General features: G+C 34.2%; 1 protein-coding gene across 3 annotated transcripts; it reads right to left on the reverse strand.

The window, feature by feature from the left end:
• Positions 1 to 3,885: 3,885 nt before the first annotated feature.
• On the reverse strand, positions 3,886 to 23,294 carry LOC128242424 (cytochrome P450 3A24-like). 3 transcript variants are annotated; one of them, XM_052959569.1, is made up of 15 exons: positions 23,061 to 23,294; positions 22,458 to 22,553; positions 21,100 to 21,196; positions 18,173 to 18,225; positions 17,657 to 17,753; positions 17,095 to 17,211; positions 15,898 to 15,989; positions 14,153 to 14,304; positions 13,365 to 13,492; positions 12,511 to 12,592; positions 12,123 to 12,280; positions 10,932 to 11,020; positions 9,210 to 9,347; positions 7,942 to 8,104; positions 3,886 to 6,718 (listed from the first exon to the last, which is right to left on the reverse strand). In XM_052959569.1, the coding sequence occupies exons 2-15, from the start codon at positions 22,529 to 22,531 to the stop codon at positions 6,635 to 6,637; spliced, it is 1,524 nt and encodes a 507-aa protein (XP_052815529.1). In that variant the 5' UTR covers positions 22,532 to 22,553; positions 23,061 to 23,294; the 3' UTR covers positions 3,886 to 6,634. The 3 variants fall into 3 exon arrangements, with proteins under 3 accessions (XP_052815529.1, XP_052815530.1, XP_052815528.1); XM_052959570.1 differs by lacking the exon at positions 23,061 to 23,294 and adding an exon at positions 22,850 to 22,907; XM_052959568.1 differs by lacking the exons at positions 22,458 to 22,553; positions 23,061 to 23,294 and adding an exon at positions 21,615 to 21,745.
• Between the last annotated feature and the right edge of the window lie 4,139 nt (positions 23,295 to 27,433).

Here is a 27,433-nt window from a genome sequence, read left to right on the forward strand (position 1 = left end):
CCTGGCTATGATATGGCCACCCAGACCAGTTTGTGATCACTCCTGTATGTCTCAAGAGTGCCAGCTCTTATCATTGGTTCAGTGCTATAAATTTTGTAAAACGAAGAGTGGTAATCGTTTGTTTCTTCATGAATGACAGATTTAGCCATGAACTGTTTTTTTCATGATTTCTGCCAGTTTCAACTGTATTTCTATTTTTGTGTAACAGTGACCTTGACCGTTTGGAACCCAAACGTAATCCCATATAATGTATCTATAAATTCTTCCTTTATACCAAGTTGGGTCAAGATATGTCAACCCTAACTAAAATTATTCAGTTTCAACCGTTTTTCGATTTTAAGTAACAGTGACCTTGACCCTGACCTTGACCTCTTCTCTCGGGACCTCAAACGCAATCCCATGAAGGGTATCCATAAACTCTCCCTATTCACCAAGTTTGGTCAAGATATGTAATCCTTACTGAAATTATTCAGTTTCATAGGCGAGTTTGACGCCGCCCGTACAAAGCTTGGTCAAGATATATGAACGCTGACTTAAGTTATTCAGTTTCAAACCACTCTTCTTTTTTAGTAACAGTGACGTTGACCTTGACCCTAGAAGCCATATATGCGGTCCCATGAAAGGTCTCCTTAAACTCTTCCTATATACCATGTTTAGTCAAGAAATATGAACCCTGACTAAAGTTATTTAGTTTCAACCATTCTTCTACTTTTAGTAACAGCGACCTTGACCCTAGTGACCCCAAACGTAATCCCATGTAAGGCCTCCGTAAACACTTCCTTTATACCATGTTTGGTCAAGATATGTGAACCCTGACTAAAGTTATTCAGTTTCAACTAATGCTAAATAATGGATACTAAATCCGCAATTAGGTATTTACCTATACCTACCATTTTCTGTGAATGGAATTATGTGTCAATTCCTTTTTAGGCAAATGTTTAACAAACGGTTACCACTACGCCTCCGTTATTTTTGAAAAAGTCCGCACTTTTCTCATTGGTCCGTTACGGATGCATGCGACAATCTTTGAATCATTATTTGGATGACTTCATATTTGCGGGATTCAGATATTTGTACTATTTGGTCGATGTTTTCACGTTAACTTGTAAACGTCTAGGAGTTCCAATCGCGGAGGAAAAATCCGACTTTCCGACAATTAGTGTGGCTTTAATCGCTGAAAATCAAAATGCAAGATTTATCATCACTCGCTGGTCAATTGAGCTTGACATATCAATGTCCAGCTATAAGGGGGGGATGTACATTCACCAGACGATTTTGCGATGTAATGACAGGTATCTACAAGTTTTACATCAACGTCCGTATAACGAGCGCTTTTAAGGAGAATTTGATGATGTTATTCAATAAGTTAACACATTTCACAGCGTTTCACCTATTTTTGAGTAGGTATTGGTTTGCAATGATATTGTATAATAGTGGACTAACAGTGCCGGGGCCGACTGTCTAGGCGCAGCATGTTACATGCAGAGCAGTTTTCGCAGATGCCTCCACACGCGGTCAAATAAGGGATTTTAATAGACTTGATTTTTAGGGCTTGTTTCAATTTTGATCGCAAAATACATTTGGACCTTGATCTCTCATATAGATGATTGATAGCGTATTCTGACAATAAGGACCAAGTCGAAATATTTGATATATAATTATCAAAATCAAAGCGCGAGATGCACTCACTCAGTCCCAAAGATTATGCACCATGTACTATAACATGGTTTATGTAGTTTTTTATATAAATATTTATATTGTGTTATACAGCAACAAAAGAAAATCCAATTGGTGATTCACGCAAAATGTGTCAGAAGTTCCAGCAATATGTCAAAGAAGCGGACCCATTTAAGGTTTAATATATAAATCCCTCACCCTCATTTACTTAAAAGACCCTTAAAATTCGTCTAAAGTCAAAAACACAAAGTCATCTTTAGCTCAAGCTCTGTCCAAGTGTCCCGAGTTTCGTTAGAGTCACCTTCTAGAAGAATCATGCCCATAACAATAGTACTCATACTCTCATGAATGTCACTTCAGTCAAGTCAAGTGTCTCAGTCAATACACGATTATATGTTACAGCAAACAGTTATAACTGCAAAATGATGGCGCTCAGATCCGTCGAATCAATTTATAGTAAATACTGTCCTTAAAGACTTCCAGCGCCAATGAACAGGAAAAGATACACACCTATCTATCACACCACATATTTTAAAAATTGCACTTTCCCATTGTTTACACACATAGATACCAATCAACCCTGATTTCTACAGCCATTTCTACAATCGTTGCATTATTTAGCTTAATACGTCATGCAAAAAACAACAGTTGGGTGATCCGGTAAAAAAGCATACAAGAACCTAACGACATGATTTCTCTTGTTAGGTCCCTGATGCAGTATATAAGCCAATCCCCAAATTGCGGGAAAGTTATTTGCCATTTCTATGGCTCCTCACTCACTCGGTATAAAGCACAAGGTATCACAGGTCTCGACAAAACGCGGGTCTTCTTTCATAGCTTTTGGATTTGTGCGGCAACTACAACCGCTCTGCCTGACGATGGTGCTCACGGGCCATATGCAAATACACCCAGATTCGCCCCTATTTTGTATAATCATGAAGGTAAACATTCAGATAAATAAAGAAAACAATTTATTCCGCCTTAATAAATGAAATTATTTCCATATTTGACTGAAATATAAAAAATATTAAGGTAGCAGCTGACACAAAATCATACAATAAATGTTTGAAATATTCTCAGGGTGATAAAGAGTATTTATTTTGTAGGCGTTTATTCGCGTATTATAAAAACAAACCAAACCCAAAACAAACCATTATATTGTCAACATAATATGAAAGACATAATATAAACATCAATGCTAATGGCATTCGATTTCTGAATAAATAAATAAATACACGTTGCTCGAGTACATGAAATTGTTTACAATCAAAATTATTTCGATTAATCGATGAGGGAATGGGGACTAAGCAGAATTTTATTAACATTGATCGGTGTTTGACTTTAACATAGGTCTCAGAATATTTGGAAGCAGAGCCCTTTCGTTTTCAAATACACTTCAAATTCTTTATTACTAGAAAACAGGAAATATCGACGCTTAAAATAACATAAATACCGAATTCGACACAAACGAGCTAATTGGTGATTTTGACGTAGTTTTTTACGTTCACGTGTACCGCAAATCGTGTAGTGGTGTTTTCAAACATTTTGTAAGTTTAGAAAATAATGCTTTTGAATTTAAAAGTTAGTTATTGGAGACATCTTATCAACTATTGTATCGTACTTATTCAATCCTTTATTTTTTTTAATTCAAACAAATTGTTTTCATAATAAGTATTACTTTGCTTGTTTCGATTAACAAGTTAAACATTTAATGACTTTGTTGACATTCGCCTAGTGGTTTTAATCTTAATTCATTATTTATCGAACGATCGTTGATTAGTTGTTTCCATGAAGAGTGAATTTTATTTGAAAGAAACCATATTTCTTCCATTTTTATTTTCTTTGCTAGAGTCATTGTTAAACCAAACATGATTACCTTACTTTCACTAACCAATCTAATCAACGAGAAAGTACGATTTAATATCTAAAACATGATACTATATAAACTATTTTCAAATATATTAAGTAAATTCGCGGTATACGTTTGTCAAAAACAAAATAAATATTGTAATATAAGACGATTTATTTGCTAAGGAATAATGATGCACTAACTTTTGAACAATTTATTAAGTAATTTTGGGGTGTTCGTTTGGCAAAACTCAAAACTGTTTTAATATAAGACGTTTTTGTGTATATTGAATAATGATATATAAACACTATTTCATTATATTTAGTTATTTCGGAAATGTTTCAACAACAGAGTTCTGTTTATGTATTTATTTCATCACATACAACTATTTATAAAGAAAATATACATACAAATTATCGTGAAATCAAGAATGTGTCTAGAAGAACAATTAACAATTTTAAGCCAGCTGGAATACATTAGTGTGATATCAAAAGTTTAATTTACATAAATAAACACACCAAATACACAATCTTAAATATAAGTGTCAGAGTGTAAAACTTTTTAATATGAACAAACACGTTTGTATTTTTGTTTATTGAAAATAGTAAAAAGGAGACACTAAACACAGATCTTCGTATCACTAGCGTACTGTAAAAGACAATGGTTCTTCTGAATTCGTTAGACTATGTAATTCTGTTAACAGAACATGTTACGTCCTGTTAAAATAAACACAACCTCTCTTGTGGATTTTTCTTCACCTTACCCACACTGATCCTTAAAATACTCGTGCCTAAATAACTTAAATACACATGTAATTCAAAAAGACAGATTAAAATTATGATTGTTTAAAACCAAAAATGTTCTGATTCTATTGCTTCACTCGTATGCATTCGTTTGCTCCTACTTTTCTCATTTATGTTTGTATTCTATAGCTTCACTCATATTCATTTGTTTGTAGAGTTTATATAAATTAATACGAGTGAAGTTATAGAATAAAAAACATTAATGATAAAACTTGTTTCAAACAATTGAATACGAGTACAACAGGTTTTATCATTTATGTTTTTTTTTATTCTATAGTTTCACTCGTATTCATTTGATTATTCCTAGTTTCCTCATTGAAGTTTTTATTCTAAAGCTTCACTCATATTCATTCGTTTGCTCCTCGTTTTCTCATTTATGTTTGTATTCTAAAGCTGTACTCGTATTCAATTGTTTGAAACAAGTTTTATCATTAATGTTTTTTATTCTATAACTTAACTCGTATTAATTTATATTTGTTTGTTCCTAGTTTTCTCATTAATGTTTGTATTCTATAGCTTCACTCCTTTTATTTGTTTGTTCCTAGTTTTCTCATTAATGTTTGTATTCTATAGCTTCACTCCTTTTATTTGTTTGTTCCTAGTTTTCTCATTAATGTTTGTATTCTATAGCTTCACTCCTTTTATTTGTTTGTTCCTAGTTTTCTCATTAATGTTTGTATTCTATAGCTTCACTCCTTTTATTTGTTTGTTCCTAGTTTTCTCATTAATGTTTGTATTCTAAAGCTTCACTCATTTTATTTGTGCGTTCCTAGTTTTCTCATTAATGTTTGTATTCTAAAGCTTCACTCCTTTTACTTGTTTGTTCCTAGTTTTCTCATTAATGTTTGTATACTAAAGCTTCACTCCTTTTATTTATTTGTTCCTAGTTTTCTCAATAATGTTTGTATTCTAAAGCTTCACTCCTTTTATTTGTTTTTTCCTTGTTTTCTCATTAATGTTTGTATTCTAAAGCTTCACTCCTTTTATTTGTTTGTTCCTAGTTTTCTCATTAATGTTTGTATTCTAAAGCTTCACTCCTTTTATTTGTTTGTTCCTTGTTTTCTCATTAATGTTTGTATTCTATAGCTTCACTCCTTTTATTTGTTTGTTCCTTGTTTTCTCATTAATGTTTGTATTCTATAGCTTCACTCCTTTTATTTGTTTGTTCCTAGTTTTCTCATTTATGCTTGTATTCTATAGCTTCACTCCTTTTATTTGTTTGTTCCTAGTTTTCTCATTAATGTTTGTATTCTATAGCTTCACTCCTTTTATTTGTTTGTTCCTTGTTTTCTCATTTATGTTTGTATTCTAAAGCTTCACTCCTTTTATTTGTTTGTTCCTTGTTTTCTCATTAATGTTTGTATTCTATAGCTTTACTCCTTTTATGTGTTTGTTCCTTGTTTTCTCATTAATGTTTGTATTCTATAGCTTCACTCCTTTTATTTGTTTGTTCCTAGTTTTCTCATTAATGTTTGTATTCTATAGCTTCACTCCTTTTATTTGTTTGTTCCTAGTTTTCTCATTAATGTTTGTATTCTATAGCTTCACTCCTTTTATTTGTTTGTTCCTAGTTTTCTCATTAATGTTTGTATTCTATAGCTTCACTCCTTTTATTTGTTTGTTCCTAGTTTTCTCATTAATGTTTGTATTCTATAGCTTCACTCCTTTTATTTGTTTGTTCCTAGTTTTCTCATTAATGTTTGTATTCTATAGCTTCACTCCTTTTATTTGTTTGTTCCTAGTTTTCTCATTAATGTTTGTATTCTATAGCTTCACTCCTTTTATTTGTTTGTTCCTAGTTTTCTCATTAATGTTTGTATTCTATAGCTTCACTTCTTTTATTTGTTTGTTCCTAGTTTTCTCATTAATGTTTGTATTCTATAGCTTCACTCCTTTTATTTGTTTGTTCCTAGTTTTCTCATTAATGTTTGTATTCTATAGCTTCACACCTTTTATTTGTTTGTTCCTAGTTTTCTCATTAATGTTGTATTCTATAGCTTCACTCCTTTTATTTGTTTGGTCCTTGTTTTCTCATTAAAGTTTGTATTCTATAGCTTCACTCGTATTCATTTGTTTGGTCCTAGTTTGCTCATTAATGTGATACACTCTGGAGGAGAGGTTCTTCGGAAGAATAGCTAGAGTACCCAACATTGGAAGCTTTGTGATGAATAAAATATTTATGTAATTGGATGAAAAATGTGTTAAATCTTGGGCAATAATATAAAGTGTAAAACGTAGCAAAATCGTCCAATGTTATTTCACTTCTCATGAAAATCACGTCGTATTGGGCAGTTTGTTATTGAATTCACTTCCTTCTTTCTAATCGCAGATGCAAGGGCTCCCCTGGTTTGTTGATGCCGCCTGATGCCTTAGATGAAGGCATCGGTACCTGTAGTTAGAATCATAATACAATCAAACTGTAAAGGTTTGTTTTTCAATGGTGCATTTTAGTCCTGTTCAAAAGTACCAGTTTGGTAAAGCTTTAGTTTTATAATATTGCTATTATTAATAGGTGTATCAGTAGTGTTTCACAATCCGATTAGTTGTCTCGTTTTGGGGGCAGTCGTTGATATACATAAAAACCATAACTGGAAACTGTCTGTCTATGCTGCTAAACATATTGTTAAAACTACGTTTTGGAAAGATAACGAGGGGTCTAACCATTTCAATGATACAGATGAATAACCATTGAGTTATGTTGCAGACGTCAAACGATAATACAGAAACAATCCATTTCAAAGGAACAGTCGAATAGGCACTGTTTGTTGCAGACGACAAGTAATAATGAAGGATCATACCATTTCAATGATGCAGAATAATAATCACTGAGTTATGTTGCAGACGACCAATGGTAATGAATGATCATACCATTACCATGATATAGAAGAATAAACACTGAGTTGTGTTGCAGACGATCAATGATAATAAAGGATTATGGTATCAATGATAAAAATTTGAATATTGATCCACTTTACTTTATTTCTTAGAATACATTCCGTATACAATCTGATCGTGTCTACTCGACGAAAACATTGTATAACTTAATATGGAAGTGCATATATACATATAAATAATGATGAATTTGATGATGACATGCATTATTTCGTATCCGTTAGTAACAAATCAATCGTACTTAAGCATTTTTATTTTGTTTAACTTTAACTTTTTTCATTTTAGGATTTTCGCCTAAACCTATACCCGTGTCATAAAACTGTCCATACCCTACATACCATGAGTTGTAAGATCATGTGAACGCTGTATTTCTACAGAAGGCTTATGATCATTTGCACCTTTAGCTGTACAATTACTCTGTACATAGCAAACATGCATGTTCAGTCGTGTGGACCCTGTATTTCTACAGAAGGCTAATGATGGTCATCATTTTCACCTTTAACTGTGCAATATCACTGTTCATAGATAACATGCATGTTCAGTCGTGTGGACTCTATATTTCTACAGAAGGCTAATGATGGTCATCATTTTCACCTTTAACTGTGCAATAACACTGTACATTGCTAACATGCATGTTCAGTCGTGTGGATTTCTGTAGAAGGATAATGATGGTTACCTTTACTACTAGCTTTGCCATTAACCTGTACAAAGCATACATACCTGGAGTTTTTCCGTCTTGTGGATCCTGTACTTCTGCAGAATGCTGATGATGGTCATCTTTACCTCTAGCTGCGCCAATCTCATACCAATACAATTTCTTGGCCCAAGACCAAACGGTATGTAAGCATACTCGTTGATGCGGTTTTTGTTCTCGGGAGAAAATCTGGAATTAATAGTTTAAGAATCAATAATTGTAAGAGCAAGCTAATGTTCTGTAACAACAACATTCTTCATATCTATTACAATAACGATTTTTTTAAACCAGCCTGTATGTTATATAGCAAAATCAGAAATGCAAAATGTATTTAACACAGACTGACACACGGTCCTAAAGCTTTAAGAATTTTTTAGCTAATAAGCGTAATATACTCAAAATGAATCTTTTGTTTTTAAATTGGTTTACCTTCGATATCCTACTTTCATAAGTTTCATATATAAGTTTCATATATTGTTATTATTACTGCGTGATTTAGAAATAAACTGCCCCTCTTTTTCTGAAAATTTTATCGAACACTTTTGAATAATACAGTGTGTGGGTTTCTGTAAGTAAACTTAGGTTCTACGTAAGAGTGAAATGCCATGACCTGTCCATTAGGTTTACCAGATTTTCTAAGTATAATAAGTAAGGGCAATTATTTGCAAATTACAGTTGTCTTACTTGGTTATGCAAGAAAGTTAGGTGGTGGAGTACCGCTTTAGAATCTCACATGCAAAACCTTAACCAGAATGTCCAAAAAAAGGTTAATTGTTTGCATTTTCTTCAAAAAGGTGTTATCTTACTTCTTTCATTACGTAGGTTGGTTTGTTGGGAATACATATTTTAAGATCCAATGAAATGAATAGTGTATTAGCTTAAAGACTTAATGACTTAAAGGTGCTTACATGCAAAACAGTAACCAGAGTGTGACGCTAGGGAGAGTAGTAAAGCTCTACTTATTCTTCGAATAGTTGAGCTTAAAATGTCCAATCTTAAATTAATGGAAAATTAGTAGAAAAGATACGTTTCTAAGTCCAATAACCGATATAAAGTACAAACAGACGATGATGTCACATCTATGCCAAATAATAATTCAATATTCATTCGCAGCACGATAATGATCATCATATGTTGTTAAAGAGTTTATAAAGGTCCACCAAATTCGACAATATGTATTACTCACTTATTAAATTCCAAAAGTAATACCAAGAATACTAGTTTAAGCATGCCCATTTTATAGTGCTTAACATTTAAAACGATATTTTGATCATGGCATAAATTAAGGCCCCACCTCTCCGGGTCAAACTTGTTTGGCTCGTCCCAATACTCTTCGTTAAAGTGCAGAATTGGCGGGCAATACGTACAATCCATTCCCTTCTTGATTTTCAATCCATTGATTTCGATATCTTCAGATGCTTCTCTGTTCATTCTATACAGAAAAGAAAAAAAAACAAGTATTAAGCATCGTGAGAAAGCAGTTAATGTAAACCATTAACACTCCTACAAGCAATGCAAGCAAGATTGGGAACTTCCAAAAACGGTATGCTAAACAGTTGATTACAATTTCAAAAATTAAAATTTCAATGGTAGATATAGTCATTACATCCAAGGAAAAATTGAAAATGGTAATAAGTACATGCATTCTAAAAGCTTGTTTGATCGACCCAAAAAGACGTCACGTGATTAACATGACAATATGGCTTTGAAAATATTTTGAAATGAAAGCACAGATAATAAACATTACAAACCATAACATAACATAATATGTTATATATATTGTAGTCAAAGGCCTCCGGCCGAAAATACAAGTATCAGAGAAGTACAAAACATGATATAAGAATGAAGTGAAAACAGATTTTAGAGATGATGAAACATTAAAAGGGTCCACATGACATTAGATAATAAAGCAGACAAATGCTTTAAAAGATAAGAACTCATTAAAGTGTTCAACGTTATATTATAAAAAAGAGGACGACAAACGCTTCTTAAGATGTTTATATAGTAAATGGTTACATGGGGGAAAAGGCAGCATATATAAACGTTTAGATATGATAAAGCATTAAAAGGTTTAACGATACATGTATTAGAAAATGAAGCAAACAGACGCGTTTAGAGATGACAACAACATGAAAAATCCATTGGACATTTGAATATGAAGCAGACAGAAGCTTTTGGAGATAACAACACATTGAAAAGTTCCACAAGACATAAGAAAATGAAGCAGACAGAAGCTTTTAGAGATGACAAGACATTGAAAGATTTCACGATACATTAGATCATGAAGCAGACAGAAACTGTTTGAGATGATATAACATTACAAAATTCAACGGGACATCAGAAAATGAAGCTTACAGAAGGTTTTAGAAATGACTACACAGTTCCACTGGACATTAGAAAATGAAGCAGACTGACACTTTTAGAGATGACAGCACAATGAAAAGTTTCAAGGGACATTCGAAAGCCTTTGGAGATGATAACACATTGAAAAGTTCCACGAAAAAGCCTTTGGAGATGATAACACATTGGAAAGTTCCACGGGATATTAGAAAATGAAGCAGACAGAAACGGTTTGAATTGATAACACATAAAAAGGTTTCACGTGGCATTAGACAATGACGCAAACAGAAGGTTTAAGAGATGATAACACATCAAAGGGTTCCACGGGCTATTAGAAAATGAAGCAGTCAGATACGTTTTGAGATGATAGTGTATTAAGACAAAGTCACCTTTACCATCATATTTGAATTGATTAAAAACTTCCTTATGTTCAGTCGACCAGTCGCCAAATCATGTATTGAAACTTGTCGAGATCCTTTGCCAAAAGGATTCCTAGTAAAGCATGTTTGATAATGTAACCATGTGCTTTCATTTATTTACAAACTTTGATCATTGTGCTGTTCAACTGAGTGTTCGCTTGACTGAAATTTGCATTCTGTTACACGATTAACCTTTATCCTTATACTGTTCAACTGAGTGTTCGCCTAACTGGAACTTGCATTCTGTTTACGGTTACCTTTGCACAACTGGGTGTATGCGCAGTGTCTCTGACATTACCATGTCCATATACTGCATGGTAAACACGTTATCGTAGGAAAGTTCGCTCTGAAAATTTGACAATACAAGAAAAAACGTTTGTATGATGGCTCATTGGATATAAAAAGAGGTATGGCATTTATATACTTTTAGTATTTCAGAAACTACGGGGACAAAGAACAAACAGTCCAGCTGTTTATGTCATCTAAGAATAATATAGATGATCATTTTTCAATAAAGTTAAACGGCTTAATGTCAATACATACATTTTTTATAGCATTCGGACGTTAGAAAATTGCGAAATAAAATTGGTCTTCTTGGATAGACCTCGAACGTCGTTGTTTTTAGTTAACGGAAGAGAAGCAACAACATATTTTTGTTTAAACATTATTAAAAGTCAATTATAAACTATACGGAATACATTTTGAGGGAGCGATCTTATGGAAACATAAAATACAACCCAACATATAACAATATTTACACCTCAACTTCCATTCCTTTAATGAACTGCCTTTCGGCAATTGCGTTTATCAATCGATGAACGCAACATCTTCGGATATGTTCGGATCGCAATTCATCACATAACAATATACATGCAAAATATTGATCTTGTTATTGTTTGTATTGTGTCAACAGGTCCCGTAAAATATAAATCAACATTTTAGAAAGTGTTTCTTTTTAAATTTTAAATGAATTGTTGCCATAAGTTCTCGCGTTACTGTGACGTCATTTGAAAAATGCTTCCGATTACACTCGGGTCGTTCTATTTACAGAATGGGTAGGAATGGGTTACAGAAAGGTTTTATTAAATGAAATCAAGTTTTTTTAACAATTATTGAATAAAATAATGAACTATTGGCGTAAATATAAGTAATGAATTGCGGGGTTGAAGTCATTATCAGGGATATAAACGCAATTGGGCTGGTCAAAGTACGCGTGGGGTCCTTCGGACTCCACACACTTTTAACAGCCCAATTGCGTTCATACCCCGATAATGACATCAAGCCCGCAATTCTTTCCTTAATTAAAAGCTTTGGGTTAAATCACACCGTTCATTTATATAAATGGTAAACGTGCACAATTGTCAATGCTCCCTAACACCCGCTTGTTTTGACATTAATATATTACAAAGGGTTTTATGTAAGAGCAATAGAATCATTAAAGAACATACATCTCCTATTTCTTGGTCAATGGAATCAATGAGTTTTTCCTGAACGTCTGGGTTTAAAGCGAGTTCATAGAGCACCCAAGCTATAGACGTCGCTGTTGTGTCAAAGCCAGCCAACATAAAGATGATGGAGTTGGAAAGGATCTCGTTATCTGTTAGACCTGGATATGGACGAGTTATCACTTTGAATATTGAATGTTTTGAGCTTTCACTGCGTAATCAGTGTATATAGAAGATCGCATTTAATTTTTAAGATTAACATCAGCTATTATGTGAATATGCAGTTAATGAAACACATACCATGCAGTTTGCTTACATATCTCCACTAATGATGTACTTAGAATAAAAATGTATTCTGTACAACAAGCAATAAAATGATATAAGAACGTACCTTCAATTCGATTTCCAGTTCGTGTTTTCACGTCTTCATCATTATGGGCATTCACCATCAATTGTAAAAGGTCTCTGTGTTTCTTGATAATGAATATATATTTAATTAAAAACACGAACACATTTTTCACTTAATACATTTCAGTATAAAAAGAAGTTCCGGCTTAGAATTAACATACAAATTGACAGAAAGCATAGATACTATTGAGGAACAAGGCGTACTAACAGAGGAACAAGGGATATCAATAGAAGAACAACGCGTACTTATTAAAGAGGACCAACGCGTACTTATAAAAGAGGAACAACGCGTACTAACAGAGGAACAACGCGTACTTATTAAAGAGGACCAACGCGTACTTATGAAAGAGGAACAAGGCGTACTAACAGAGGAAAAAGGAATAATAATAGAAGAACAACGCGTACTTATTAAAGAGGACCAACGCGTACTTATAAAAGAGGAACAACGCGTACTAACAGAGGAACAACGCGTTTATATTGGATCAATGCGTACTAACAGAGGACAACGCGTATTGACAGAGGAACAACGCGTATTGACAGAGAAACAACGCGTACTTACATAGGAACAAAATGTAATTACGCGTACCTACATGGTGAGAACGCGTACTAACAGAGAAACAACGCGTATAATTGAGGAACACTGCGTACTTACATAGAAACAACGCGTACTTACAGAGGAACAACTCGTTTCTTCATAAAAACAACGCGTACTTACACAGGAGCAACGCGTTTACACAGTAACAAAGCGTACTTAAAGATAAACAACGCGTACTTACATATGAACAACATGTACTTACAGAGGAACAACGCTTACGTACATGAACAATGCATACTTACAGAGGAACCCTTTTTTCTCTCTTCCAAGAATGATTTTGAAGCATCAACGAAAAAATTGAGTGTGTCTTTTGGTAGGAAATTTGTTGGAAACAAATTTGGAAAAGCTCCTATAACATCAGGAAAGAAGACTGAAACAGAAACATTTGTGTCAATAAACAGTTTTTGAACCAACTCACGACACCAAAAGCTTCAAAAAGGACATCAGTTATCGTTCTTCCAAATAAACAGACGTAATAGTGATTCATACGTGATATATTTGTGTTATCGATATTGCTACTATTTGTTGACAATTCAGTATGAAAGTTAGGCATATTAAATATCAGTGGGTGTATATACCACGTGATAAATTACGTCATATATGAAGCCTTTAATCAAAGATAACTTTTCTTTTACTACACCATTTAAAATAAAACGAAGGTCAGTCTATGCCCCTTTAAAAGCCCCACCGTCGTTTTATTACCGAAGTTTGATAAGGTGGTTTGTTTCATCAAACACTTCGACAAACCTATTTCCAAAAACTTTTTTGACAGTGCTCCGTCAGACGGCCGTAATGTGAAAAGGTTTGTCGAAGTGTTTTAAGAAACTTAAGCCACAATCAAACTCTGGTAAAAGACCGAAGGCGGGGCTCCATAAGCGGCATAGACTGCGCTTTGTTTCATTAAAAATAGTTAAGAAATAGTGAAGTAATCTTTGTTTAAAGTCTTCATTCGCAGCAAAATATTGCCTTCCGACGTAGTATTTATGACGCAATTTAACACATGGTATACACACACTGAGTTTGTGTTTACCATAAAGGAGAAACGCAGGGTTGGTTGCTGGCCTAAACGTCAGGGCAATTTTAGCGTGTCTATTAAACGAATTGTCGGGGTCTGTCTGGGCGCTGACTTCCGTTCCGAACCCAGTGCTGCAGATAACGTCAATCGTGTATCCACGAACCGCACTGCAAGTACAAAAAAGGAGTGAAAATTCAATCAGATATCACAAGTAATATGCAATGAAAGAGCTTTTTTTAATTGGTACATGTGCAGCGGTAGGAAAGGGCATCCGGAGAGGTGTACTCCTCAATGAGTTGGAAGCCAGTAGAATTGAGTTGAAGTCACTTTTCCACCATTTCGGTACTAGTTCACCAAACGTTAGAATGCTGTCTTAATGTCAAATCAGAACGATTAATAACCAAAATACATAGTTCGATTCTGTCTTGTAAATGTATTTGAAAAACATATCACTTAAAGGCCGGTAAATTTGACAGTATAAATCCCTGTATGCGTAGGTTTTCGCGTACCGTAACATGTGTCGAACAGTTGATTTTGCTGACGTTGGTGATGTATTATATACATAACTCTTCTAAGGTTTTAAAGCTGCACTTTCAAATACGTGTTGATAACTTTTTTTTTATTTTTTGTCTTGGAGAGAGCAATTTTTTGCGTAAATATCTGCAACCAGTGATAATGATATAAGACTGCTGACAAAAGATCAGATCGCAGATCTTCATATTTCCGTTCGAAAATTAAGGTTTTATGGCTTAAACCGTTTCTAACGATTTAAGAAAAATGCATAAAACATCAATTTTGAACTTGAATATAAAATCTGCGCTCTATATTTTGTCAGTAGTCTTATATAACTGGTTCCCATGCATTTCACAAATTGGTTCGTTCCAAGACAAACAATAAAAAAGTTTTCAAAACGTTCAATCTGTGAGTGTGCAGCTTTTACATTCAACTTAGATTAGCTTAAGCTAATTTTCGAACGCTCGTTGATAAGATGGCCGCAATGTATATTGTTCTTTTGACTATCATGTTTCATCTCACAATTTAAAACTATAGAAGAGTTTGGTATATAAATATGGCTTCACCCCGCTTCCAACATAGTCACCGCTCAAGGCGGGGTAGGTTAGGAGCTAGGTTCAATAAAACAATGAACAATAGAGGTATAAAGTAGTCGAAAATTCAAAAATAAACCCTGTTTATGTGCAGAAGGCAAGGAGTCAAACGACAATGAACTATTGGCACAAACATATTAACATCACATACACAAATACAAACACCACAAAAGAACCCATTGCCTCATCATCAGCCAAGCCGTGTTGTGGACTGTGTATTTTCTACTTGCTTTGAAAGCATTATGAGCATAACATAGTCAGGAATGAGTCGTGAAAACAAGGTTTGTAAATAAGGTCTTATGACAGTGTTGCTGTTGTGCATATATTTAAAGAATATCCTTACTTCAGAGCAACCTACATAGACAAGTCTAAACCTTCGTTGTTGATATTAAACGACACAAGGACAAAAACATTGAAAAAGACGCACTAGAAAACGCACTGGGATTGCACAAACATCTCGGAACATTATTTGAAGCGTCCTGAAAAAAATAGAAGTTGGACGAGCGAGCGAATGATCGATGGTAGCATCCTCAACTTTTCACGAAAATGTTCATTGGTTGTAATGATACAACACTCCCCGCGCCAAGGCGACGGAAGGTAAACCGTAATTAAAATTAAAAATCTCAATTTTGGTATTATGAGAACATTACTCACGGATCTATGTCGAAGCCTTCCGGATTCTCTTGGCATTTCGTGTCGAGAATTTCATGGAAAACGTCGAGACATTTGTGCAAATATGGCCCCATCTACAGACATGAGAAAACACAACAGTTACACAGATAGTTAATGAACATCCATGATTCATTAAGCATGATACCTTAGGAAACGACTGCAAGTGTCTGTACCTTCAGAACGGACGCTACAAGCCTTATACTGCACCAGTAAATTGTAACCACGGCCCACAGGTCCAGGGAATAGCGGGGACTTTGACTTTCGGTCCAGCCAAGCCCAGCCAAGCCCGGATAAAATCCCCACCCTGCGGGGACGAACAGCTGGTAAAATCCCCGCCAAATGCCCCCGCATCCCGGGACCCGTTCCCCACTATATTATTGCGAAGACAAACCCATCGCATTCACCCGGCACTGCGGGGTTACCTGGAAGGTAAAAACACGGCCCATTTCCCCGGCTATCCCCGGTATACCTCCGGACCTAGGGGCCGTGGTTACAATCGCTATTAATATGCGTACTGTTATGATCATGAACCAATAGCTCAAATAGTGTGTTACACAGCAAGCGGTACTTTTCTGTTACATCAAAATGAACGCGACAAGCCTTATAACACGACCTTCCTATGCATACTGCAGTTGGCAAGAACCAATAGTTCAAACAGTGTGTTACACAGCAAGCGTAGTAACAGCTCCACGTTTTCCACTTCACATGTTCAAGTTGATATTCTCTGTAGAGTGCTCATGGAGACTTAGTTTTACTTTCTTGGCTACTTGAATTGGCTTAATATAACTAGCGGAATAAATTAATTGTAAAGCGAAAAAACATTCCTTATTTTAACGAAAAAACAAAGACAACTATTAAGGATGGTTTAACTCTGACCACTTTCGCATTTAAGACAAGTATCTTTTTCTATTACATTTTCAATTAAATCACAATCAAATATTTCTAGATGTTTTTAAACAGATTACCTATTTCGGACACGTTTTTCCTTAGAATATTTTTTTCAACATGGAACGCATTTTACGCATTAATTTTGTCAAGATAACATAACTTATGCATTCCGTTGATGGACCTTGCACCTCGAGAGATGAAAGCCAAAAGGTTTTATGTTCTTCTTTATTTAATGTCACTTAGAACCTTTTTGCATTCACCCCTCGAGTTGAAAGTCACATATTCACTCACATGTCTCATTTTTCCGGAAGTGAAAGTTGGGCTAAGGGTATGTCGAATTTTCCTCCACGTATCTCCCCTGGCAGTAGACAGAGCGGATTTCCAAAAATCAGGTGTGTTCAACATTTGCTAAAAACAAAACCAGTAAAAACATAAATGATATGACAAGTGCTCATATAACACTTTTGTTCTCATGCTTGATTATGGATACAGATGACTTCGAGAGCGATGTGGTCAAGAATCAGAAATAACCAAATGATTAAGCTATATTTAGAAAACAACCACTATTCTCAGCCAATGAAATACAGAAAGGCATTCTTTTAGTATTACGCTTAATCATAAAGAGTTTCAACTTTCGCGGGTGTTTTAAGGTCCACCTACTGCCACTCATCCGATACACATTCCCTGCATCAAAATTTGCGTTGTCAATGTATCAGCCAATGAGGTTGTATTCTAAGACAGTTAGATGACCTGAAGTAATTTCTTAACAATAAAGAAGGCCTCGTTCGCTACGCCCAATCCGCCCATTGTTACTCATTAAGAATTTCCTAACATGTATGTATGTATAACTCACCGCTCTGTTGGTGAATTTATCGAACTGCTTCACTGTGATTTGTTTGATGATATCAGGGTCACTGATCACCAATGTTGGCCTGTTTCCCAAGTATATCCTGCAGATATATTGCTTATGAAATTAACTTTATATCAAAGTTAAAATATGGGCAGTATCTGCAAAATACAAAAGAAAATGCTTGAATCAAGTTGAAGTTCAACTCGTCTTAATTAATGACACAGAAACTAGGGAGATGTAAATGTATTTAGTTTAGTGTTAATGCATTACAAATGCATCGATGCATATATTGCTATGAGTATACATCATTGAAAAAAATATAATAGCTTAATGACCAAGGTACAATTACGACATATATATTTATGAATTTATTTATAAGGCAAAGATGAAACTAACACGTAAATTACTCTGAATTTCTTTCCGAAATAAGCGCAGGCGTAATGATATAGGTACAAGTTGATTTAAAAAAGCATGATGTATTCAAAGTTACTAAGTGAATGACTATATTTAGAACGTTACCCGAAAACTTTTCCATATTTCTTGTAATCTTCTATGTTAAGGTATCCGAGGCCCTGAAATATGTACATTAGTTGTTTACTAAGGCACTAACATTTACTTCACTAACATTTATTGCTCACCAAGACCCTGAAATGTGTACCCCTAACATAAGTTGTTTACCAAGGCACTAAAATGTACATCACTAACAGTAGTTTTTCACCAGTTGTTCACCAACGCTCTTAATTGTGCACAACTAACTTGTGTTCAGCAAGGCCCTGGAATGTCCAGCAATAGTGTAAATTGTTCACTAAGGCCCTGAAATGATTACCACTTACATGAATTGTTCACAAAGGCCCTAAAATGTCCACCACTAACATTAATTGTTCACCAAGGTCTTGACATGTGTACCACTCACATTGAATGTTTACCAAGGCCCTAAAATGTCCACCACTCACATTAATTGTTCACCAAGGTCCTTAAATGTGAACCACTAACATTAACTGTTCACCAAGGTCCTTAAATGTCCACCACTCACATTAATTGTTCACCAAGGTCCTGACATGTGTACCACTCACATTGAATGTTTACCAAGGCCCTAAAATGGGAACCACTAACATTAATTGTTCACCAAGGTCCTGACATGTGTACCACTCACATTGAATGTTTACCAAGGCCGTATAATGTCCACCACTTACATTAATTGTTCACCAAGGTCCTGACATGTGTACCACTCACATTGAAAGTTTACCAATGCCCTAAAATGTCCACCACTTACATTAATTGTTCACCAAGGCCCTTAAATGTGTACCACTCACATTGAATGTTTACCAAGGCCCTTAAATGGGAACCACTAACATTAATTGTTCACCAAGGCCCTTAAATGTATACCACTCACATTGATTTTTTACCAAGGCCCTAAATGTCCACCACTTACATTAATTGTTTACCAAGGCCCTGAAATGTGTACCACTCACATTGCTTGTTAACCAAGGCCCGTAAATGAGTACCACTAACGTTAATTGTTCACGAAGGCCATTAAATGTGTACCACTCACATTAATTGTTCACCAAGACCCTGAAATGTGTACCACTGCCATTAATTGTTCACCAAGACCCTGAAATGATTACCACTCACATTAATTGGTCACCATGGCCCGGAAATAAGTACCACTAACGTAAATTGTTCACCAAGGCCCTGAAATTTGCACCACTAACATTTATTGTTTACTGAGGCCTTAAAATGAGAATCACGAACAATAATTGTTCACCAAGGCCCTAAAATGTGCACCAGTAACATTAAGTGTTTACCAAGGCCCTGAAATGTGCACCACTAACATTTATTGTTTACTGAAGCCTTAAAATGAGATGTATTAACAATAATTGTTCACCAAGGCCTTAAAATGTGCACCAGTAACATTAAGTGTTCACCAAGGCCCTTAAATGTGAACCACTAACATTTATTGTTTACCAAGGCCCTGAAATGTGCACCACTAACAATAATTGTTTACCAAGGCCCTGAAGTGTGTACCACTAACATAATTTGTTAACCAAGGTCCTGATATGTGTACCACTAACGTAAATTGTTCACCAATGCCTAGAAATGTGTACCACTAACATTTTTTGTTTACCAAGGCCCTGAAATGTGCACCACTAACATAAAATGCTCACCAATGCCCTGAACATGTATCAATTACATTAATTGTTCACCAAGGCCCTGAAATGTGTACTACTAGCATTTGTTGTTCACCCAGGCCCTGAAATGTCCACCACTAACATTAATTGTTCACCAAGGCTCTGAAATGTGTACTACTAGCATTTGTTGTTCACCCAGGCCCTGAAATGTCCACCACTAACATTAATTGTTCACCAAGGCCCTGAAATGTCCACCACTAACATTAATTGTTCACCAAGGCTCTGAAATGTGTACTACTAGCATTTGTTGTTCACCCAGGCCCTGAAATGTCCACCACTAACTTTATTGTTCACCAAGGCCCTGAAATGTGTACTACTAACATTTGTTGTTCACCAAGGCCCTGAAATGTCCACCACTAACTTTATTGTTCACCAAGGCCCTGAAATGAGTACCACTAACATTATTTTTTCACCAAGGCCCGGAAATGTTTACCACTAACATAAAATGTCCACCAAGACCCTGAAATGTATCCCTAACTTTAATTGTTGACGCTCTTTGGCATTCCTTTAAACAAATAGAATAAATAGTTCTTACATTAAAAAATACAAAATTTAAATGTAGTTATGTAATTATGTTAGTTAGTCTTGATTTTGGCTAAGTCCGCTGGACTGTTTTGGTAAATCTTGATGCTTTGTGAGCATTGATATATCGTTGGTTACTGTTGCAAAGGTTTGAGTACATACGGATTAATAAGAATGTATCCCTGAAATGGACACACATATAATGCTAACAACTCATTTGTGGTTACACAGCACCTTAGTGTTGGATAGAATATCTTAATATATCTTTATAGACGGTTGACAAGTATAAGAGATTACGCTTATTGTATCGTCTTATTACATGTATATCTATCTGATCTGAATAAGATTATTTTGGGGAAATAAATGTGTTTGTGGTACTGATTGTGAACAGGTTTGCCGGTGAGGCTTTAACTCTTATTTATGAACTTTTGAACTGGCAAGTGTGCTTTGTTCAATGTACCTGTTTAAATGGTTTATGAAATACTATTTAGAATAGATTGATAAAACTATTGTAAAGGTGTTTTTTCAAAAACATCAACAATTAAGGTATCGATACGTATTTGAAGTCGTATCTGGTTATTATCTCTTTTTCTGTTCTAAAGACGTTAATCAAAAAATGCCAAGTTATCACTTAACCTTCAAACAAAACAATTCAAGTGAACAATTAAATAAATTGATGAGATTACTCTACTACTATGCATTGGATAACAAAGTTTAATATTTGTACGAATTTACCTTCTTCGCCATATCAACAATGTCACCAAGGAAAAATGTGGTCTTCCTCTGTTTGATTCCCAGCCTCTTGAAGTAGCTTTGTTTGTACCAGGTGTACCTATACGGTTAAATCAATCAATATAACTACTTACATATTTAAGATGCCATTACATTCGTTGGGGTGACAAATTAGATTGCGATACGTGTTAGAGTGCTAATTCAAGGTCTTGTTTACGTTTATTTTCTTTATAATCAAATTAATGTGTTCATTACAATCTACCATATTGTGTTCTTTACTTATCTATTATACTAAATTATCTTTCGTTTCATGTACTAACTCGCCGAACGCCATGCATATATGATCATGTATTATATATTGTCAATAATCAAGAATCATTCTGATCTATTTCATTGTATGTAATAATGTTGAAAGTCTTAACTGAAATTAAGTTTTGCTCTGCTCTGTATAAGCTAAGACACTGTCAGTCATTGTTATGACCCAAATTAAAGATATAATTTACAAACATTAAACATACCAGTGGTGTGAAAGGAATTGAACTACTGCTATTTCATTTAGTGTCATGTAACCTGTACACTTTATATGATCTATACAAATTAGTGACATTTGACCTAAAAATACGCGTGTCTTCCTTAGATTTATATAAGATGTCAATCCTGTATTGAACTATATTGAACTTTTAATGCATAAGAGATTTCTAACATTCTTTAAATGCCATATCAAAAAGTTATTTTATGGTAAATCGTTATTACGACTGGTGACAGTTTATTAAAATCCGAACAAAACAGGACTTTATTGTTAAAGGTCGCATGCCACTCAAGGGTCACATAATACTGTAGGAAATATAAGGAGTTCTTCTCCTTTACACAACTGGCCCCAATTTCTCGAAACTTCTTAAGCTTAACAGGCTGAAGTCGCCAAAATATATGCTGAAAATGGATTTTGATAAATGAAAAATAGTTAATTGTGATTTTCATACAAATATTTACTTCATAACGTATAAAAACTCTCGCAGAAGTAATGTTACGCATAATATAGAAAAAAAACAAAAATAGTGAGATTAGTTTAATCCTGTTATAAGGTACTTAAGAAGTTTTGAAAATTGGTGCCTGAAGAGCAATGAATATGTGTTGGGGAGCCAGCCTAATCCTGACTGTCCAAAAATGATAGGTGATGGCCAAACCTAACAAGTGGGTTTCAACCAGGTCCTCTGGTTTCCTTCACACCACAAGTCCACATGTTTGCTCAATCGAATCAACAATCGTGATTGGCCTTATGTTTTCATTACATATTTTAAAATCATTGTAAAGATAAGTTTGAATTAAAGAAAAAGCTTTAAATAAGCAAAAGCTTTACTCACAAACAGACAGTCAACGGAAAGAAGATAATGGCAGCGACCCATCTTGGCAGATCAAATAGTCCAAGTATTTCCATTGAATATGTCTTCAGTGACGTCCTTATGAAATATGAAATCGAGACTTATCTGCAATGAAACTATATGTATTTTATGAGTTTTAAAACCAATATCAAGACAATCAATGAACTATGCTTTATAACGCACTTAAAACTTCAAATATACTTTTCATACTTTCAGACCCCTTCTGATACTCGGATTATACAAGCAAACGTTTTGTGATACGCAAATATAGTGACACAGGTATTTGAAGGTCATGAAAGCTTATTTTGAAATAATTTTCTTCTGCCCTTGTATTTGGACACATGTTTGTCTTGTTTAAAGCAACTTGTATTTACTATGGTAACGCTTTAAGCGTAGTTTGTTGGCAATTATTTTTCTTTGATTTGTTCAAATGAGTTATTCTGTTACTCCTACGATCACCACCAAACTCCAAGGGGAAGAATACAGCAGAAATGAGTAAATTTAGGTTAATTTTCAATTGCGTTATTTACACTTATCAGCTAGATAAAGCATTTATTTTCATATCCAATTAAAAGTTTTGTTTACCTTAGAGCTTATTTAAACTTTGTATGATCTTTTAATAACTGGTACAGTCATTTTGTTCACATTGCAATGTATTTCCTTCAGAGATCGAACACATTAAACCGAGTACAGTCCATTTAAAATTAAAAACATGATATTAAGAGTCTCCAATATTATTCTTTTTCCCAAAGCAATTATCCTCCTATCGGGAAAAAACACACAAATAAAGACGTTGATCTAAAACAACATATATTGATGTTATGCAGATGCTACCTTGTATAACCTTTGTGAATATAAGCTGTTTTGAATACGTTAACCCTCCTATATAGACATCTAATTCTCGTGTTATCTTCAACTTGCTATCGGGGACATTGATGATTATATATATAGCTAAGTGAGTATTACTTATAAGTGATGAAATATGGTTACTCATTGAAAGTACAGCATAGCTCAACTGGGCAATATTAAGACAAAATGCATACATTTAATTTTATACCAATAGGCAATACCAATTAAATGCATGCAATGTTCCTATTGTTATTTTGTTCATTTCTTTTTATTCTGCCCTTATTTTTTCTTTCATTCTTTCCTTTTTTCTTTCCTTTTATAGCTTTCATTTTTTCACGACAAAAATGTAAATTTTAACTTTACTTAATTAAAGATGCACCTTTACTCGCAGATAAGATTTTCCACAATAAACTATATTGCTTTAATATTCCAAAAAAGATGAAAATTAAAAAAAAAATCTTATGAAGGCTACCGAGTTTAATTAAATAGAAACGAGCATAAAACACGGTATTTCAACCTTATGAGACTATAGTAGACCACAGTAAGTCGTAGAGCATTCACCTATCATTTAATATTTTTACGCCTACTGCTATTAAGTACACGGTTACAATCTTGTTATCAGTAATTAATATGTTCCATATATGTATTATTTAATAAGTTGTTAAAGGTTTATCAGTCAAAATTGATGTTTGTTATTCTTGTTTATGTATTGATTTTGAATTAGAGTGTCACTTTATTTAGCTTGAAACTAAGTAAATGAATGAAGAAAGCATTAATAAATTTGCGGTCAAATAAATGAAGAAAGAAAAGCAAGGGAGAAAGGAAGGAAGGAAGCAAGAAAACAAGAAAGGAATAAAAAATAAAAGGGAAGAAGTAAGGACGCATGAATGTACTGAAGAATGGAAAAAAGGAAATTTGATAGTTATGAAATTACGAAGAAAGGAAGTATGGAAGTAATAAAAAAAGGAAGTATGGAAGCATGGAAGTTATGAAGTTATGAAAGAAGGGAGTATGGAAGTAATGAAAAAAGGAAGTATGGAAGCATGAAAGTTATGAAGTTATGAAAGAAGGGAGTATGGAAGTTATGAAGAAAGGAAGGATGAACATTATAAGGAAAGGAAGTATGGAAGTTATGAAGAAAGGAAGTATGGAAGTAATGAAAAAAGGAAGTATGGAAGCATGAAAGTTATGAAGTTATGAAAGGAGGGAGTATGGAAGTTATGAGGAAAAGAAGGATGAACGTTATAAGGAAAGGAAGTATGGAAGTTATGAAGAAAGGAAGTATGTAAGTTATGAAGAAATGAAGGAAGGAAGTTATGAAGAAATGAAGGATGAAAGTTATGAAGGAAGGAAGTATGGAAGTTATGAAGGAAGGAAGTATGGAAGTTATGAAGAAAGGAAGAATGGAAGTTATGAAGAAAGGAAGGATGGAAGTTATGAAGAAAGGAAGGATGGAAGTTATGAAGAAAGGAAGAATGGAAGTTATGAAGAAAGGAAGGATGGAAGTTATGAAGAAAGGAAGGATGGAAGTTATGAAGTTATAAAGGAAGGAAGTATGGAAGTAATGAGGCAAGTATGGTAGTTATGAAGGAGAGAAGGAATAAGATAATTGGAATCAGTGATTTTCTTATATTAATAAATTCATATAAATTAACGGATGATGTGGATAATAGACTTTCTAAATGAGGCATGAGCGAATGGAAGAATAGAGTGATTTATTAAAATAATTTTAGCTCTGTTTTGGATTCCTGAACAAAACATGCTTGTCTATCTTATTTGCTCCAATGAAATGTAAGGCTAACTGTGATTGTTGGATTATAATTATAATACTATATCTGATTTATTACTGTAATTAGTTAATTTAGTATTTATTTATTTTATCTATAACATATTTCTAACAGTCGGGCACTTCTCTTTTTACGTCTGATATCTTGCAATTGGCTAAGGTCAATATCGAGCGCGATGACCTATATTTAAGATAATGTAAGTAAACATCATATTCACGTTGGTAGTTGCAATACACACCTTATAATGTAAGACGCATATAAAAGTATAAATTCCTTAAAAGGGCCTCTTGGACGCTTGTTAACTACTATGTACTAAATGATAGCAAAAAGAGCTGTCGATATTTTTTTTGCTCCGTTGATGATATATATTATTAAAGTATTTCATATTCCGTAAACGAAAAGTAAAGATACAAATTTAAACGTTGTCATTTTTCGTTGTATTTTAATGTAAAGAAATTCTGTGCCATTAATAAATTTTGATCATAACCATTAATGCGAGGGGCGTAGCCAGCGTTACGCGTTTACGCATTTGCGTATCATCAATTTGAAAAATGAAAAGCTTCAAAACTCCCTTCTCTATTTTGTCGTGATTATTGTGTAGTGTGCATACAAATATTGTCTATTTTCACGTTTTATTGCCGCAGTTAATATTTTGAATATGCACAAATCTTGTAAATTATCTGAAAATTGAAATTGTTTTATCAAAAAAAAATGTTTATTAAACCCACTTAGACTTCATAAAATTAAAAAAAATTGCAAAACATATTCAATAGGTACGGTTTTATTTAAGTTCCATAAATTTATCTTGTCATTTTTGGCGGCAATGAGGTAAGACCTCTCTTTTATGTAAAAACATCTCGCTTTATTTACAAAATTTGATAGGTCTAAAATCTATGTCAAAAGCCATTGTAAACATATATGACGACGAACAATATAACTTCAACGTTGTTACGAATCAAACTTTGTAGCGTAAACATTCTTAAAAATACTTTCATTGTAACAAATGGAGTGGTGGAGCGGAGGGTGTAATTATCTGAGATTGATGTCCTAATTCAGCGATTTGTTCTTGGTTGAGTAGCAATTGATCCTGCAAAAATCGGTTGTGCTCTCGTAAATGAATAAGCTCACTGTTAACCTGCGTGGGGACAACTGTTTCTTCTTGTTGGTGTTCTACTTGAGATGAATTTCCCTCTCTGTCATGATTTGATTGTTCATGAGAACCACAACCACTTCATTTCTATTTGAATGCCGTGATAGGAACAACTGGTCTTTTCCGATGTACAAAACAGCAGCGCCATTAATCACAAAATATAGTTGACAAAAACTACATACTAAAATAGAATATTCAAAGGCAATTTGGAGTGCAGTCTGTTTAGAAGAGTCATTGTTTATTAAGTAATAATCACAATTTCCGAACAAGGTGATGCTTCCTAATGACGGTGATATATCGTTCCAAGGTTCCAGTTGTGTCCTGAAATTGAGACCGTCTTTCATATTTTACAGAAACATTCAAATAATTGATAATTTTAAACGTGATTTATATCCGTGTGTGGGACGTTTTCGAAACAACTTTTTCAGAAGCATTCAAACAGTTGGTATCTTTATACGTGATTTATATCCCTGTGTGGGACGTTTTCAAATTCAATTTTACAAAAGCATTCAAACAGTTGGAATCTATTGGTATATATTTCCGTGTTTGGGACGTTTTGGAATCTAATCTCAAAATAACTTCTTAGCAACGGAGAAAAAATTCTCAAACTGCACGTTTGTATTAAACACATGCTTGTTTTTTCCTTCATTTTCATTGGTAAAGAAGGCACCACGCGACCAATTACAGCATGTAATATGGACAAAACGTGATATAAACAATTCCATTGGCGTAACAAGACGACACGTCAATTCATATTGTACGATATATTTGCAAGTTTTACGTCTCTCAGCGGATACGTCAAAATTGCTTTTGTAAACTATTTATAGTATTAGGTGCAGGAGTCGTGTCATCTTATGAAAGGCATACGCTTGTGTATGAAGCCTCTGAATTTCCCCATTTTCAGAAAGCAGGCCATGTATTTTGCCTGAAAGTGGAAAACAGGCCTGAATAATACAAATGAAATTACAGGAAAAGCCCCGAGGCTAAATTCAAGAATTACTTGTTTGTGAGACAAAACCTGTATACATTGTGTTATAAAAGATGTTGCTAAACAAGCGGCTGTTAAATGCAACTTGTGCAGTATGTCGTCCAGATTTAAAGTTTAAAGCTTGTAGTCAGTAACCATGACTTGTACAATTTTCAGTCTATGACAAATGAATGTATGAGTAGGC

The sequence above is a fragment of the Mya arenaria genome, chromosome 8 (assembly GCF_026914265.1).
Source record: "Mya arenaria isolate MELC-2E11 chromosome 8, ASM2691426v1".
Lineage (NCBI taxonomy): Eukaryota > Metazoa > Mollusca > Bivalvia > Myida > Myidae > Mya > Mya arenaria.